General features: G+C 49.7%; 1 protein-coding gene across 1 annotated transcript in view; it reads right to left on the bottom strand.

The window, feature by feature from the left end:
• Positions 1–15,849, bottom strand: part of itpk1b (inositol-tetrakisphosphate 1-kinase b) — a 29,637-nt gene that overhangs the window by 12,093 nt on the left and 1,695 nt on the right. The window contains exons 3-4 of the mRNA XM_047049432.1: positions 12,462–12,486; positions 2,590–2,715 (exon numbers count right to left, since the gene is read on the bottom strand). Coding sequence (XP_046905388.1) covers positions 2,590–2,715; positions 12,462–12,486 — 151 coding nt within the window. The remainder of the gene's footprint in view (positions 1–2,589; positions 2,716–12,461; positions 12,487–15,849) is intronic.

Genomic DNA, 15,849 nt, shown 5'->3' with positions numbered 1-15,849 from the left:
CCACGAGCTCTGCTCCCTCCCTCTCCCTTCCTCCTCCACTCCATTCTCTGCTTCCTCTCCCTTCCTCCTCCTCCTCCTCTCCATTCTCTGCTCCCTCCTCCTCCTCTTATCCCTCTCGGCCCAGTCCTCCTCCTCCTCCTCCTCTCCATTCTCTGCTCCCTCTCCCTTCCTCCTCCTCCTCCTCTCCATTCTCTGCTCCCTCCTCCTCCTCTTATCCCTCTCGGCCCAGTCCTCCTCCTCCTCCTCTCCATTCTCTGCTCCCTCTCCCTTCCTCCTCCTCCTCCTCCTCCTCCTCTCCATTCTCTGCTCCCTCCTCCTCCTCTTATCCCTCTCGGCCCAGTCCTCCTCCTCCTCCTCCTCTCCATTCTCTGCTCCCTCTCCCTTCCTCCTCCTCCTCCTCTCCATTCTCTGCTCCCTTCTCCTCCTCTTATCCCTCTCGGCCCAGTCCTCCTCCTCCTCCTCTTATCCCTCTCGGCCCAGTCCTCCTCCTCCTTCTCTTATCGTTTCCTCAGTCATCAGTCATCAGGTCCCTTCCTGCAGTCTGTCATCTGGTCTCCCAGCAGCTCAGATAGCCAACCAGAGTATCTCATCTGCCTCTGAACACACGCAAACACATTACACACACACACACACAAGGCCACACATGCTGGCAGCAAACACGCCAAGCTAGACACACGCACTAGTGTACACACACATTCCAATCCTTGAGTCTTAACATCCATCTGCACAGTGGCAGTCCTGATCCAAACAGCAGTGTGCTTACGTAAGACAAGCAAGCCGTCATCAGGAAGTGAACTAATCTTCCAGTGGTTCAGAAGGGCACGCGCTGTTTGGGCCCCATCACCAACCGGACTTCTATTTCTAGGAGGCTGCAGGGAAAGCGAGTCGAAGAGAATGGGATGTTTACCAACATGTTCAAGGTCCGTCACGTTGACGACAGAGCTGTACTCACAATCATAAAGCTGGAGCGTTGGTTTACGAGTTGTGATAAAAGTCAAGCTCCTCCAAAGCTGTGGCTCAGACAGTTCCCCTTTCAGGTGAATTTCCCTAAACCCACATTACACAGCAGTGTACTGTTCCACAGGTAAAACAACTGGTATTTATTGCAAAGGTCGTCTGACTAAATAATAACAAACAGGCTTCCTACTGTTGGTTACACACTGACAGTTAAATGTGTGTGCCTGAAGCCTCCAGACTCGACCTCTCAAACAACAGGATGGGGTGACAGTTGGGATCATAAAAGCTAGCCGTTTCCATGGCAGTAACAGAAGGACTGCTGCTCTCCGCGAGGTGTTTCGTGTGAGGGTCAAGGTTCAACTGTAGTCTGACTAAGAGGAAGGCTTCCTGTCGGCTCGGAACGTTGCTCTGTAAGACGTTTCTGTTAAGACTCCGTCTCCCAGAAGTCTCTTGGAAATGAAAAGGCAGTTGGTGACGGTAGAGCGTCTGTTCTTAACCCCTTCTGCAGATCTGTGTGGCATTGCCGGGGACAGAGCTAGCTCCATACAGGGAGGGCCGCGCCAAGGGCGCTGAGTCACGGCAGGAATCACAAGGAGGGAAGTGAGTTCCAGCCAACAGCAGCCTTTTCAGCTCTCCATGTCATCACAAACACCAGAACAGTACACCCCCGACTCAGACTGCTGCTCTTACAGACTGCTGCTCTACTTTAACACAAACCACCAGGAGACTGGGGCTGGCACTGCTGTGAAATGTAAATATTAACGGATCAGAAATGGAAGGGGAGATATTTTCACTTGGTTCATCACTGGATCCCCCTCCCCTCCTCTTTGTAAACTGGCAGCCGGCAGCAGGATGGCGTGACTTGGTACACGGTAACAGCAGAGCCCTCTGACTCACCCAGAGAGGGGGGAGGGAGGGGAGGATAGGGGGCGGGAGGGGAGGATAGGGGGAGGGAGGGGAGGAAAAGAGAAAGGGAAGGAGGGTGAAGGCAGAAAGAGGGTGGACAATACAATGCTGATGGAATGAGATGTGTATCACACCTTCTCAAATACTTGCCAGATCTTTTTTTGCAAAGGAACACACACACACACACACACACACTTGGGTACCGAGCCATTTGCAGTGTGACACGACCGCAAAAACCACCAAACCACTCGTTGTACTTGGGAGATACAGAAATACATGACAAGTTTCCCCCCCGAGGACAGCACAGCAAGACAAACCTCCAGTGACGGCCGTGAGCCTATCACCATTAGTCACGCTCCGAGTCCTGGAGCGTCAGTTAGCAGCAGTGCTCTGGTGACCGGGACAGATGACACTGGGCTTCTTCCTCAACATGAACTCATTCTGCTCTCTGTTGGCTGAGGCAGTGTCTGACTGTGTGTGTGTGTGTGACAGCAAGTGGCTGTGTGTGTGACTGTATGTGTGTTTGAGAATGTGTGCCTGTATGTGTGTGTGTGTGTGTGGGTGTGATTGTGTGTGTATGTGTGACTGTGTGTGTCACCTGTACTCTCTGCACCAGCAGGACAGCAAGTGGCTGTGTGTGTGACTGTATGTGTGTTTGAGAATGTGTGCCTGTGTGTGTGTGTGTGTGGGTGTGATTGTGTGTGTATGTGTGACTGTGTGTGTCACCTGTACTCTCTGCACCAGCAGGACAGCCTGCATGTCGTTCTGATCCGCTTCCAGGATGAGGTCAGTCAGCTTGTGGATGATGACGTCCAGAGGGCCTTGCTCCTCCAGGGGCAGGCTCAGGTCCAGCTGGGGGCACAGGGTCACAGGTCAGAGGTCGCAGACTAACAGAACAGTTCACACAATCGCCCCCTAACAATGTTAAACAAACTCCAAACATTCTACTGTTGGCTGTTGGGTTTCAAATGTTTGGAGATGTAAGTGATTTTTCACACTGCCCTAACAAACACCAACAGGCACATCACACAGTCCCAACACAGCCCAATAACTGTTGTTTGTTGGTGTTAGTTTGGGCGGTGTGTCCTGGCTTTAACAGGCTGCGGGCACCGTCCAGCTACCACACGGTGGCACAGCTGACAGCTCACATCCGATATGAGGGGTGGTGGCGTCACTGTGGGTGGAGGACAGGGTTTGTTTTATCGGACCTATCTCCACCTTGGGGTTTGGTACAGGGCATAGCCATGAGTAGGCACAGGCCTACTTAATTTGTTCTAAGGCCTACCCAAAAACGAAAAGATCTCCGAAAAAATATGCACCGGGGGCACATCGCAAAGTAAATGAGTAAAAAAAAAAAAAAATGAAAAGATGCCTATCCATATTTTTCTAGGCCTACCCAGAATTATTGTTCTGGCTCTGCCCCTGGTTTGGTAGCTGTGGCTGGTGGTGCTCAGCTCTCCTGTCTGGGCTGGTGCTAAGGGGGGCTACAGTTGGACTGACACACACACACACACACACACACAGTTATAAACGGAGACAAGCTTCGGGGGGCACAATAGCGACTCTTCTTGTTAGAGTACATGACAAGAAGCCTCCATTGTGATGAGGGCTGAATGGATCCACTGTGATGTGTGTGTGTGTGTGTGTGTGTGAGAGAGAGTACATTCATAAGTGTGTTCGATTCTTCTCACAGTTTGTGATTCAGACTGTGTTTGGGCCTGTGTGTCTGTGAGTGTGTGTGTGTGTGTCTATGACTGTGTGAGTGTGAGTGTGTGTGTGTGAGTGTGTGTCCCTCAGCAGGCTGGTCTCCAGCTGAGCATCCAGGCATTTCTTAATTGTAGAAAGGCCGCCTGACAGTCGGGGGCTATTCTGAGACGCAGATATCAGCACAAAAAAAAGCTAAAAACAACAAGCTAGACTGAGGCCAGCGTTGTCTAACAGCATAATAGCAGGGACCAATCAGCAGCAAGCACACTTCTTCCTCATCTCTAACCGAGCACAGAATGACATTACCACAAAGCTCATTAGGGAACATCATCATGCTACACGATATGCAGGGCTTTTTAATCAAACTTAGATTACTTTGACAAGAGCAATAAAGCAGATTTAGTCCTGGCTTACTACAGCGACACTGGGTTACGCAGGTGTGATGAAACAAGGTCTTGGGAAGCAGGAAAGTGTAATGAGAATCATTAGTCTGGACGACCAACATTCATTAGCCGTATCAGACAGGGAATCATCTCCAGTAAATGCTATTTTAATAAGAGTTAGCCATGTTCAAGCTACATTGTCCTTCTATGCACGTTAACAGCACACGCACCTTAACCACCAGCCACACACCTTAACCACCAGCACACACACCGTTCCAAGCACACACACCTACCACCAGCACACACACCGTGACCACCAGCACACACACCGTGTCCTTCTATGCACGTTAACAGCACACGCACCTTAACCACCAGCGCACACACCTTAACCACCAGCACACACACCGTGACCACCAGCACACACACCTTAACCACCAGCACAGCACACACACCGTGACCACCAGCACACACACCGTGACCACCAGCACACACACCTTAACCACCAGCACACACACCGTGACCACCAGCACACACACCGTGACCACCAGCACACACACCTTAACCACCAGCACACACACCGTGACCACCAGCACACACACCTTAACCACCAGCACACACACCTTAACCACCAGCACACACACCGTGACCACCAGCACACACACCTTAACCACCAGCACACACACCTTAACCACCAGCACACACACCGTGACCACCAGCACACACACCTTAACCACCAGCACACACACCGTGACCACCAGCACACACACCTTGACCACCAGCACACACACCGTGACCACCAGCACACACACCGTGACCACCAGCACACACACCTTGACCACCAGCTTGGTTGAGACATGAGCAGGCTCTGCCCAGTGAGTCGAGGCCTTACAAGTTAATCTTCTCTCAGGGTTGAAGGTGAGGTACGGTAAGTGCAGGTCTGGGTAATAATTAAGAGATGTGATGTATAGGTGACCTATTCCTCTACTGTACACTTGGTCTGTCCCTGCCGAAGGCATTTCCAACTACTGTAGATGGAAGTTCTCGAGTGAATAAGACTTGATTGCATGGCCGGAAGAAAAAGTTGATTGTTGCCTTTTTAACCAATATCTCTCATCTGTGTCGGTGGCGGTTAACCGTCCAGTCAATATTTGCTATGGTTGTTAGGATGAGATCTGGATCTCTTGAACTATGTCAGACAGATATGCACAAGAGGTATGGTCTTTCCCAAACACGGCAAAGCTTGGGTGTTCCTGTCCAAACAGGGCTGGGTTTAGGAGCTCATTATCTGCTGTAATTACTTGGATTCTTCTTCATCTGTGTGTCCCCTCTGCCAGTGTCTTTGTTTCCCCCTCTCCCCGCAGCCTCTCTCCCCGCAGCCTCTCTCCCCGCAGCCTCTCTCCCCGCAGCCTCTCTCCCCGCAAACTCTCTCCCCGCAGCCTCTCCCTGCCTCTCTCCCTGCAGCCTCTCTCCCCGCAGCCTCTCTCCCCGCAGCCTCTCTCCCTGCCTCTCTCCCTGCAGCCTCTCTCCCCGCAGCCTCTCTCCCCGCAGCCTCTCTCCCTGCCTCTCTCCCTGCAGCCTCTGACTCACAGCCTCTCCTCCAGCTCTTGTTCTGCCCCTTTCATCTCCAGTCACTCATAGCTCCAGTTGCCTTTAAGAGGCGTTCAACTTAACAGGGTTGAATAACATTGTAAAAGGCCCTGTGAGCTAGCATGTCCTGCTGTCGTGCCTGTCACACCCCATACCGTAGACACACACACAGACCCACACACGCTCACACAGAAGGGATGACCTCATAGGCACACAGCTAAAGAGAAGCGCTACTGGGTTGTGAAGGTGAGATGACACACATAGCGACCGTAACACAGTCAACGCACTTGGGAATGACCCCCTGCCAAGCAGGCAGTAATACACCAGCAGTCAGGAGTTGGAGGGCTCTGGTCCTCTGTCTCTCCATCTCAGTGTCTGAGGCTGTGCCTGGAGATGTGGAGCTGGGGCTGGGGCTAGGACTACAGCTAGGGGCTGGGGCTAGGACTAGGTCTGGAGCCAGGGGCTGGGGCTAGGTCTGGAGCCAGGGGCTGGGGCTAGGACTAGGTCTGGAGCCAGGGGCTGGGGCTAGGTCTGGAGCCAGGGGCTGGGGCTAGGACTAGGTCTGGAGCCAGGGGCTGGGGCTAGGTCTGGAGCCAGGGGCTGGGGCTAGGTCTGGAGCCAGGGGCTGGGGCTAGGACTAGGTCTGGAGCTAGGGGCTGGGGCTAGGACTAGGTCTGGAGCTAGGGGCTGGGGCTAGGACTAGGTCTGGAGCTAGGGGCTGGGGCTAGGACTAGGTCTGGAGCTAGGGGCTGGGGCTAGGACTAGGTCTGGAGCTAGGGGCTGGGGCTAGGACTAGGTCTGGAGCTAGGGGCTGGGGCTAGGACTAGGTCTGGAGCTAGGGGCTGAGGCTAAGGCCGAATCCCAATACCCCCCTTACCCCTTCCCCTTCCCCCTAGCCTTTAGTTTACCCCTAGCCCTCGAAACTGAGGGGTAAGGGCTACATATCCCTAAGAAATGGGAAGCCACTTGGTTACAGGTACGTCATCTAGCACTTATCGATATCTCCAAAGCAAGTAGTGTTACGCACTGGTATTAAACGAAATTCGCTGCTAACGGAGTTTACTTAAAACTGTTGACATGCTAGTCAAAAAAATGCGCGACTGTTGTGCATTTCAGCACTGTAACATTAGCGTACCAAACTAGCAATTTTTTGAAACGTTTCAATTAGGAAAAAGGTTGCAAATATATATGTTCATGACTGACACAAAACAAGACTGTCATAATTTTTTTTAATCAATTAATTAAGCCGAAAATATTACATTTATCGGACTCTCTGGATGATCTGGCCGCCAGTGATGATCTTGGGGCAGTGAGCATTTGACTGAGCAGCACTGAGGCGTGGCTCTTAATCTCCTGCTTATACAACACAGAGGGCCACAGCCTGGCCTCCCAGCTCAACACCAGCCTGCAGAGTCAACACACACCAGGATGACCACATCAAACCCACCCACCCACCCACGCCTGGCCTGCCCTGGCCTGGCCTGTCACAGCACACAACCCACAACGAGGGCGACTCTGCACCAGCGTTAACACACACCTGTGTGGGCCCAGCTGGCTTGTCGTTGACGCTATGCTTGGATGCTATAAGTAGAAAAGGCCTGGGTAGCTAGATACACTGCAAAAACGCCCTATCGAATTTAAGCGCAAAATGATTAGTTATGAGCTTGCTTTTGCTTAACGGAAGTACATTTGTCTGCCAGTGCAGTAAGAAAATGTCACCTCATAGGATTTCTTAAAATTAAAAGGATTTTAATAAATTAAAAAATAAAAAGAGCATAGATTTTAAATCTAAAAACAACATTATCACACTCAGTTAGATGTAGAGTTTGTGCATTATAGTTGTGGGTCTGGGGCTAAGGGCTGGAGTCTGGCCTATAGCAGGGGCTGGGGCCAGGACTAGGGGCGAGTGACGTCTTTTGAGGTCCCCGTGGGAAGCGCTAGTGGTGGGGCTAGAGAGCCCCAGTGACAGGCATCCCAGAGTCCTGTAGGGAGAACAGGGGTCAGGGGCGACAGCTTGTTCTGCTGACGGAAATGATGACCGACAGCCTCCCGAGGAGATCCTCGTGAGCTGATTCTGATGACCCAACAACGTGCTCACAGTCCCTACACTCTCACCACCAAAGCTCCATCTCAGAACTTAAAAAAACTAAAACACACAAAGACACAAAAAGCCGTCCAAGAAACATGTGGAAAACAGAACCAGCGCTGTGTTCCTTTGAGATGTGTCATTGTTGTAGATGCTCTGTGAAACACTGTGAACTACATCAGCCCTGCAGCCTCACCTGGCGTGACCCCCCCTCCTGGCCCCCCCTCCTGGGCCTCCCCCCGGCAGGCTGTCCAGACACAGACAGCGAGTGCAGACAGACTTGTGATGAATGATTCATGCAGGATGCATCCTGGCAACTGACACCCGGCCTGACCGATACATACAGGGGCACCAGGAGGAGAAAGCAAAGAGGCAGAACAGCCTGACTCCCACCACCTGGAGTTGAGAGTCAAGTTGGGATCTAATTAAGCCAGCTCCTCAGACTCCTCCCTGGAGCCTGCGGGGTAATTAGACTCAGAGCTGCTCCCCTCGGTACGTCGACACTGGGAGAACTGGCTCCAGGGTAGCTGCATCGCACGGCCGATCACAACAGAGCGTCTCTAACCCAGACAGGGCTTTGGAGAGAGAGAGAGAGGTATGTTGTGCTGCTCCCTCATCTGAGAGTCTGTTGTTACCTCCTCTCACGCTAACCTCCTAGTCAGCCCCCGGGGAGGGGTGATGGAAGGGTAGGGCAGGGTCATATCAACTCAGACAGAGAGACAGACAGACAGAGAAGAATCTTCCCAGCATAGATATAGATACTGTAGATGTAATCTCTCTCACTTAGCACAATCAGAACATTGTAATTAGATTCCCCACAATAGTTTTTTTTTCTATGAAGATGAAATTGTGAGCAACTGGACTAAAGCCAATAGAAGCTAGTGGAGAGGTGACGCCTAGGAAATGGAACACAGTAAACTCATCCTCTATGAACTGATGTCATACCATGTTCAGGTTTTTTGCTTATTAAATATGGATAAGACAAGCTACCTTTCTCATTATGCATGAATCATATTGGTAAACACAGGGTCTTAAATGTGCATTTTGTACCACAAAGACTGGGGCCTTCAAATAATACTAATTACTAAACAAAAGATTACAATTCTACATGGAAATTCCTTTATACCTTTGGAAAATGTGCAAATGTAGCCGGTGTGAATTGGTGAAACTCACTCCTCAAGTATGTAACAGGCCACCCGCATCATTGAATAACTAGCTTTTCGTTGGCGTAGCTGGTAGTGGTGGCGTTTGGGAAGGCGTGTTGGATCCTCGGTGAAGGATGAACACGGTCCGGAAAACTCTGACGGAACTTGCAAGACCACGTTTGTTACATACCCGTCACACAGGGAATGTTTTATGTATATACACACACACAGTTATTTATATATATTTAAGTCTTGGAAAGTTTTAGAACTGAGTCTTTAGACATACTTTGCCGTGAGGACAGTAACGGCAAAAATCAGGATAGGAAACCTTGAAGTCTGTAAGCTTGGAAGTCTGTCTTGAATAAAGTTTCCATTCAACATCCAGAGAGTATTCAATAAGATGGCAGAGCCGTCCTTGGCAAGCCAGCCTTCTGGAGAAGCTGCAGGGTAAACATAGGGCTCTGGACCTGAACTCTGTGACCTTCAACAGAACCAATCAGTGGGAGAGATATAGTAACAACCAGGAAATGAACTTTAAAATTCCCCAGCACTCAGCATATGATAAAGCCTGTAATTCAATAACTTTCCCTGAACAGCAGCAAGTTATGGACCATTTTCCTTGATGGGCTCCACTTGCTGAGAGAGAACACAGGCTTCCCCCAACCAGGCTGGCTAATGTCATCAGTGCTGTAGTACAGACAGGCTGATGTATGGAGGTCTGGGCCGTGCTCAGTACCACAAGCCTGTGGTAAAGGAGGTCGATATCAATGAGCTTCGAGAAGATGCTTGGAAGGAGAAAATGAGCATGATGCCAGAGAGTGAATGCACAGAGGAGAATGAAATAAAAAAATATTACAGATCAAGACTCTGATGAAGGAATTCGAAAGAGAACCTGCCTAGCCAGATTGTCTTCAACCTTGTTTTTATGAAGGGCATTTTCCCACACTAAAACTGGAAATATGAAAAATTCCCCAAGGGACGCCTGAATTAGCATAGGTCTCTTAAGACTGGGTGAAGTCAGAATAACAGAAAAGGCCTTCAGAGGATGCAAACCTTTGGCCCTCGCGTCATAAACACTGGACATTACTGAAAATTGGCCAGAGGGTACAGTTCATTTGACCCACGCAAGAAGTTAATGTTTACGAAATCTCAGTTAATTCATTATTTTCTCGTCATTTATTTTCTACATAATAGGCGGCATGTGATGCCTAAAAGGTTCAGCAGATTTTTATGGGTTTTGGAAAAGACAGAAACAGCGCTTGGACAAAATTGATTATGGGGGTGGGGATTTTTTTCTTTCTCCATTTTGCTGAGAGTCAAAAAACCAACATCCTCTTCTCATTTCCACATCTCTGATATGACCGGCTGATAGCGGAGCATTTTCACCAACGAGGCATCATTCTCAGGAAACAGCGCTGTGCTGTTATCTGCAAGGCTGTCCCGTTAGCAGATGTGTGGGACGTAAGTGAAGGGTGAGTGTCTGAAGTCTATCTGGGGCAGATAGGACATGAATGTAGACTTAACCTTGTTGAGATCCAGCCTTCTACCTCACATTTAAAACCTAGCGAGACCCAGCTGTAGAGGAAAAGTGACCACTGTCCTGTAGAAGAACCCTTTTCTGTGTTTTTATTTTAATGTTTATGACATATCCTTTTGGGCATTTTTTAAACACTTTATTGGACAGTTTATAAGTGAAGTGTGACAGGAAAGGCAAGGACAGAGGGAGGGGAAGACATGCAGCAAATGGCGCAGGCAGGATTCGAACCGAGGACGCTACGGCGGGGGCCTCGGCCTACGTGGTAACTGCCCCCCCCCCACCCTCGACATTTCCCTCTCCCTCAACCCTGGTCGCTCCATTTCCTCTCCCTTGAACACAGCGTGTCTCTCCTTCATTTAAAGAGGGCTTGACAGCTTTAAACATGGACTTACATAACCACGCCAGGGCATGATAATGCCTGCCATTGTCTGCCCTGTGGGGTGGTGGTGCCACAGGGGCAACTGCATGGCACTGGGCTCACCTTCCAGCCCAGTTTCCCGAGGCAGCACATTCAAAACAAACACTGCAGGTGTCCTTCTGTATTGTAGGCCCTCAATTGACACTGACAGCCCACCCTCCACCCCCACCCAGAAATGCTCAGGAGGCTGTGGCCTTCTGCATGAGGACAGAGGTAGACCAGATTGTGTGTGTGCGTGTGTGTGTGTGTGTGTGTGTGTGGGGAGGACAAGGCTGGGAACAGCGTGTGGGTGCCAATTGGAAGGCTGAGTGTGTCCTCAGAAACAAAGCCCTCCTCACTCTGAGGCTAGTCCCAGGATGTGTGTGTGTGTGTGGATGTGTGTGTGTGTGTGTGTGTGTGCTGGAGGTATCTCCAGGAGAAAAAAAGGCATTTGAAAGAGCACAAAAGACAGCATAGAAAAAGAGCTCTGAAGGAGAAGCAGTGAAGGGGTAACTTTTTTTGAAGCCCACAATTTCCTCTTCCTCCACATAAAACACTATGCTAACGCTGGTTTTCACGCACACGGTGTGATGTATAAAAATGTACTTGACGTGAGAATGTGGGGGCCGTCACGGAAACTTTTGAGGAGACGTGAGAATGCGCGGGCCGTCCGCAAAGTCTTGTCTGGCTCTGTAACGTGGTGAATTCTAACTGAAAAGTGCCGAAACTCACCAAACATGACAAAATAAAGTTTCCACTACATTTACTGTCTACGTCTATGACGTTGACAATTCAAAAAACATACAAATAAAAGTTTGACCATTAATGTGGATGATCACATCGAAATGCCAACACGGGAAATGCTATGACCGGCTTTATGCATGTGAATATTTCTGTGCGTAGGTACTTTTCAAGCTTTAGCTATACACCATCTTCTGGTATGAAGCTGAGAGGACAGACAGCAGGGAGGACAGACAGCTGGGAGGACAGACAGCTGGGAGGACAGACAGCTGGGAGGACAGACAGCTGGGAGGACAGACAGCTGAGAGGACAGACAGCCGAGAGGACAGACAGCTGAGAGGACAGACAGCTGGGAGGACAGACAGCTGAGAGGACAGACGGAAGAGGAAAACTGATGGACACTTCTGCGTGTGTGTGACTACTACATGACAAATAAATGTTTCTTCTTCAGATTCCACAGGAAGCCTGTGATTGGTGGTGCTTACAGACATGCAGGGGCCTGTGATTGGTGGTCCTTACAGACATACAGGGGCCTGTGATTGGTGGTGCTTACAGACATACAGGGGCCTGTGATTGGTGGTGCTTACAGACATACAGGGGCCTGTGATTGGTGGTGCTTACAGACATACAGGGGCCTGGCATGTCTCTCTGTGAGTCAGCCATCTAGCGGGTACAGAGGACATATGTTCCCCACTCGATACCTTGGAGTTTACAGTAGAATATCTGTGAAATATCTGGGAATAGGGAGTCAACAAAGCCTGACCTCTAAATAGACCGAGTCTCTCTCTCGGCCTGGAGATAAATATGGATGGGAGGGGGGGGGGGGGGGACATGCAGAGCTGGTCCAGTCTGACTGGATGAATGGAGAGAGGAAGGGGAGGCCAGGGAACATGGATTATACTCCATCACATTTTAACATCTTGCTCTTCCGCTGGAACAAAAATCTTTCTTCCTTTCCCCGCCCCCCCCAAATAAAACTTTGAATGAGTGCGTTTAAATCATAGGATTGACTCACCTGGACCACCTCGATCCCCCTTTTCCTGAAAGAGAGAATAGAGACAAGAACAATGAAAATGCATCCATTCTCTGGAAAAACCACAGCTTAATGAATGCTAAAAACTAGATGCGCCAAGGCCAAACTGTCAGTGGTGAAACCAAAATGGCTGCCGCTCACAAGAGGAATTTGACATACAGTACATTCACAAAGGTCATGTTAGTTTGAAAGGGCAGACCGGTGGATAGCTGTCAAGGACAACAAAGATAAAAAAGTTTTTCCATTTAGCCAACGAGTGTCTGTGTGTATGCTGATTTTAATTCATGTTGTTCCATCCATTCTCACGGCGCACTATACTACCCCACCTTGGGAATTTTAGCGACAACGAGCATTCTAGAATGCCATTCAAGAAAAGAGAATTCAGTAATGGCAGACCAAGCTTACCCTGTGAGAGACTCGGCCAAAGTGATATTTGAGGAATGTCTTACTTTTCAAAAGATAGCGCATTATTTTGTTGTTGCATAGGGTTTTAAAAAAAGAAAAAAAAAAAAAGAAGAAAAAAAAAGGGGTTGCTTGGCAACCAGCAGCCCACTCCAAGAGCCCAGTCCTCTGTGGCATTTGTGTAGGAGATTTCCAGCTGCTCTTACGTAGTAAACCACAATGCTCCCAAGCTCGCGCCGTCAACAGATAATGGACCCGGCCATCTCATAGTTTCCTAAGTTTGTGTTCAAGAACCCCAAACAAAAGTATCCAGAACAAAGGAGCCCAGAGCTGAATCCTAAGACATCACGGTACAGCTGCTGTACTCAACACTTTGGCTACGAAGCGGTTAAAACAACAGACATATATAGGTCACAGGCCATTTCAGTTGGGTAAAAACAGATTGGGCTGACAAGGTTGAAAGACTGAATGAGGAGGGCTGTATTTTGGAGGTGTGGCTCTCCTCCTCTCTGGGAAACTGTCTAGGCAGAGTTCTGGGTCTGAGAGGCAGGCCTCAACCTGCCAGGGCCTGGGGAGAGACCCAGCCAGGATCACATAGTCCTTCCACAAAGCTCGCAGAAGCCTGGACCAAAACACCAACTGGAATGGAGATGGCATGTTTTACAGAGTTGGGGATTGCAGATGTGACAGACACCCCACCCCCCCTCCCGATCTCCTATAGTCTCTCTGGATGTCAGGGTGTCGAAGGGGCCTCTCGCCCTGTCTAAATCTACTATTCAGGAGAGGTTGTATAACAGGGGGATTGGAAACTGATACACTGGTGGCCATTTGTTTAATTTATGCAAAGACAAACACAGAACATGAACCGCCAGCCCTGAGACACAGTCCTACAACAACATAACATCTTTTCATTGACTTTCGCAGAAACAAAAAGGACACTGCCCCAGCAAGCCCTAGCCCCGTGGCTGCAAGGCAGCAGTCCCATGGTAACAGCACTGCAGCCATTCACTGCGTTACCACAATGTGGATATTTAATACCACAGCTGGTCCGTTTCATGTGCTGTGAATAGGGCCTTTGGTTTCACCCCAGCACAGATATGGAGATTGTCTCCTGCTCTCGTATCGTGGCAATCCCCACACGGTGAAGCAGAGAGGCGGGGGAGGCAGAGGCAGGTGAGGCAGAGAGGCGGGTGAGGCAGAGAGGCGGGTGAGGCAGAGAGACAGGTGAGGCAGAGGCAGGTGAGGCAAAGGCCGGTGAGGCAAAGGCCGGTGAGGCAGAGAGGCGGGTGAGGCAGAGGGTTATGCAGTATTCAGACACACCTAGATATGAGGCGTTACTAAACAACACACTGTGCCGTCTTAACGATGGCCAGGAACCAGGTGGAGAGATCGGGAGGCGAGTGTATGTGAAGTAGCTTTGCTGTGTGGGTGTGTGTGTCCTAGCCGTGCGAGTCAGGAGGAAGTAACAACAGCTCTGTTGAGTCCACAGGACCCACAGACAGGGGGTCAAGAAAGACATCGTGTTCCCCAAGAAGGTTAACAAGTCTTCTAGATCCCAAGGTGGGGCGGTGACGTGCCATGCCATGAATAGGGACACACAAACACACACTTACACACACAAACACGTACGTACACACGCACCAGCTGTGCAGGACAGAGCCAACTCCATTCTGGGCCACTCAAGGGGCAGAGCACAGCAGTTCAGCTCGTCAAACAGTGCCACAAACACTCAAGAGTGTTAATAATCTAGCCTGCCATGTTTAATATCCAACTACCAATGCCGTGAGGTAGTGAGCAGTGAGCTTATCTTGTTAATGTCAAAACCACGAAATGTAGAACTGCTCTGCTGTTCATGGGCTCAAGCAAGGAGCCAGCAATTAATGTGTAACACCAGTTCTGGAGAGGCCAAGTTTAGAATACCGATGTCACAACAGAAGTAGCCCAGAGATGCCTCAGTACTCTCAGGGAGTCAGATGGCTGAGCGGTTAGGGAATCGGGCTAGTAATCAGAAGGTCGCCGGTTCAATTCCGGACCGTGTCAAATGACGTGACTGATGATGAATGATGTGTACTTACTGTAAGTGGCTCTGGATAAGAGTGTCTGCTAAATGACTAAATGTAATGTAAATGTACTCTACAGCTACGTGGTTGCCAGTGATGGCTGGTCCAAGACAACAACAAGGTTTGTGAAGCTCGTCAAGTCTATATACGAGAGGTATCGGTGACTTGGCTGTTTTCCCCCCCCTTGTTCGTTATTAGATACTCTCTTCCTCTTAGCCTGTTGTTTGAGCGGTACAGTGGAAGGGAATTTGGGGAAACCAGTCTGAGAAAAGAAGAAGTGAGCGAGGGATGACAGAACGACCAAGCTGTAGAGCGCTGGAGAGAAATCAGGAAGGTTGAACAGTAGACAGAACACCAGAGACAAAACACTCCCTTATGATCCCTATATGAGACCCTGTGTGAGACAGACAACAATATGTCCCACACAGTAAGCCTCATCCATACACACACACACACACACACAGGACAACAAAACCACAAAAATAACCCTTGCCTTTACCCACCCTGTCTATATCCCACTGGGCAGCTCTGCAAGTGAGAAGCAATTTGGTTGGAGAGTTATGAAGAGATTAAAAATGTTTTGTGGATTACATGGTAATCTGCACTGGCTCAATCAGGTTGCTTTGTGAGTCAACAACCCCATTGGCAAGGTGAAAATCCGGCACCAGTGGTGACAATCCCCCATCATCTGGAACAAGCCAAACGGAAAACAAAGATACCCCGTCCAGACAAGAGAGCCTCAGCGAAGAGAGAGAGTGACTAAATATCTCACATTTATCACAACAACCTCTTTCTGCTGCTGTCATCTGGGATTGTCAGTGTTGACCTTTTTTCGTTCGAGATGATTTCGATAGGATTGAGAGGATCGCACGACCTGATTGGCTAACAGCACCGTACAGGCCACCATG

This window comes from Hypomesus transpacificus, chromosome 3, assembly GCF_021917145.1.
Source record: "Hypomesus transpacificus isolate Combined female chromosome 3, fHypTra1, whole genome shotgun sequence".
Taxonomy (NCBI): Eukaryota; Metazoa; Chordata; class Actinopteri; order Osmeriformes; family Osmeridae; genus Hypomesus; species Hypomesus transpacificus.
Note: the sequence above shows the minus strand (reverse complement) of the source record. Positions and strands in the feature narration are given on the sequence as shown.